The following is a 2,374-nucleotide window of genomic DNA, read 5'->3' on the forward strand; positions in this document are numbered from 1 at the left end:
GAGAAATAAAAATAAAGAAATAAAAATAGCCAATAAGGGCCGGTACTCGGGCTGTTTTTTGTCATCGAATCCTGATCATGCTTAAGGTCTTCCACTTTGAGCACTCCTTCCATACGTATAGAAATCATGGGGCTGTCGCCATGTTTTGGTACCGGCATACTTCTTAATAATAAAAACGGACCAGAATCGAAGATGTCTTTCGTTTTCGTTTCTATCTCATAAGCCAGGAGAAAAGGGCCCAAAGGCCGTCCAAACCTTCTAGCCTATCACTCGGGTTAAAGAGGTCGAACCATTTGGTTCGACGTAGCCGGAGAACGTACCACGGGGTACCAGTACTGTCTCTTGACGGGTCGGAAAAGTTGCCTTTGTTACCTGTAAGCCACTCAAGGTAGGTGGAATGGACGCGGATGTGGACGATTGAAAAATGGTGGTTGATCGAGGATACCATGAAAATCTGGTTATTGTCAGTCTCGTATACAATACGAATAGACATAGCGCAACGTAAGAGAGTGGAATTGTGAGTAAAATAAGAGATGACTAACATCATCAACAGGAGAGTCTTTGTCTTTCCCGATCTGCTTGTATTTCATTTTCTTGTCCCACAAACTTGGGCCAGGTTGCAAGATTTTCCATCTCTCAGCAACGCTCAGCTTTTTTGAGCCGCTGGGCCCATGGCGCCTAAATGGAAGTGAAGATCTATCATATTTGGATCTTTTATTTGCGGACTGGACATCCGTATCGGGAGTAGGTTCCTTGGGTTTATCGGTATTTTTATCGGCTTCCGGGCCTGGGTTATCCGCTCCACCCCATCGTGGCTTTGTGGTCCACCATTTTCCGTCGCCAGGTCGCATCTCCGTTTTGCCTTCTCTTGCTCTTTCTTGTGCGAACAGAAGCATCGCAGCAATCTCGCGTAAAAGATCACATATCTCCACATTTCTGCTCCCGGATGGGTTATCTTTGTCATAGAATAATGTTTCGCTCCTGCATTGGACAAAAACCATGGGTCCCTCGAGTATACCTTTTCGTGCAGCTTGTCTGTCCTGGGGAGACCGCGCAACAACAAAATTTTGGCGGACCGGGAAAAGCATGCTCTTAACTTGAAGGCGGGGCGGGAGGCTTGGAATGGTAATTTGACATCCAAAGGCCCATGCAACCATTTCCACCAAGCCACGGAGGGTTTCTTCACGTAGATCATCTGGGCATTCACGACCAGTACCAGTCCTTCGGCCACAATACATTGTTTTTGTGTGCGGTCCTTGAGCGGTCTCGTCGTCACCTGTGTCCCCAGTCCTGGCTTCCGCACTGGTGCTCTTTTTGCCCTCCGGAACGCCAAAACCTTGTTTCCCCGCCGCTGGTGGGCTATCGATATGCATTTTATCCGGATACTCGCTTTCTTCCTTGGGGGGGTCATCAACTACGGGACGTTCAAAGAATTGATCTAAACTGGTGTCCCAATATTGGGCTACCTGGTCAAGGGCCGACCCAAAACTTTCTGCTCTGGGTGAGCTTGATCTTCTCACGTCCGGGTAGAGAGGGTAGCCGCGAAACTGCCCGAAAGGCGTCATCATTATCATAGAGAATTTCCTCTTTCAGAAGATCATATCTCTCTTTGCTTGGAAACGGGGAGCCGTTGCTCATGAGAACGGGAACTGGCATCGCGTCTGTTCCTGACGCTTCTGTGGCTGAGGGTTGAAGCGTCCATTGATAGGGAGGGAAGGTCTTCAAAACACCTGACGGAATAATTTCTGATATGGGAACATTGGACTCTGTAGTAAGATTCAGAGACTCTATGTGAATGGGCGAGACATCTTGGGGCTTTTTAATAGCGCATAGCAACCTATAGAAGTCATCGCAACTGTCCTCATTGAGTGCTTTGGGCTTTGAATCAGGAAAGTAGTCAGGGAAATCAAGAGGTGTTGGGGAGGCCGGGGGGTTTCTCTCCTTTCCGGGGTCAATGTTGATCGACGGCACTGGTTGTAGATTGTTAGTCCTGTATCCCGCATGAGCTTATAAGGATGCGCGCATCCAGAGAGGAATGAATTTGGCAGGGAAAGAAACAAAATAATAAACCTAAACCTGAGGACAGGGGTGATTATATGCTCAATGGTAGTGATAATAACCCAACATGAACATGGGACAAAAATGAAAACAACTGGTTTGAGCAGGGAGTTTTTGAGGGTAGGGAGCTTGATAACGCGGAAAACAAATGCGTTTAACCGCCCTTCCCCTGATATCGATAATGTGCGGAAAAAAAAAAAAAAAAAAAAAACAAAAAAAAAAAAAAAAAAAAATGGATCATGGAGGAAAGTCACTCGTCAGATCGACCCTGAAGTAGACAAGAGGGAGTAGAAAAAAAGACCCCAGGACAGCTTGC

General features: G+C 46.8%; 1 protein-coding gene across 1 annotated transcript; it reads right to left on the bottom strand.

The window, feature by feature from the left end:
* Window positions 1-211: 211 nt before the first annotated feature.
* HCAG_07407 (predicted protein) lies at window positions 212-1,638 on the bottom strand (the record flags this gene model as incomplete). Its single annotated transcript, XM_001537935.1, has 3 exons — window positions 212-454; window positions 543-1,462; window positions 1,521-1,638. The coding sequence occupies 3 exons, from the start codon at window positions 1,636-1,638 to the stop codon at window positions 212-214; spliced, it is 1,281 nt and encodes a 426-aa protein (XP_001537985.1).
* Between the last annotated feature and the right edge of the window lie 736 nt (window positions 1,639-2,374).

This window comes from Histoplasma capsulatum, genomic scaffold (assembly GCF_000149585.1).
Source record: "Histoplasma capsulatum NAm1 scaffold_8 genomic scaffold, whole genome shotgun sequence".
Lineage (NCBI taxonomy): Eukaryota > Fungi > Ascomycota > Eurotiomycetes > Onygenales > Ajellomycetaceae > Histoplasma > Histoplasma mississippiense.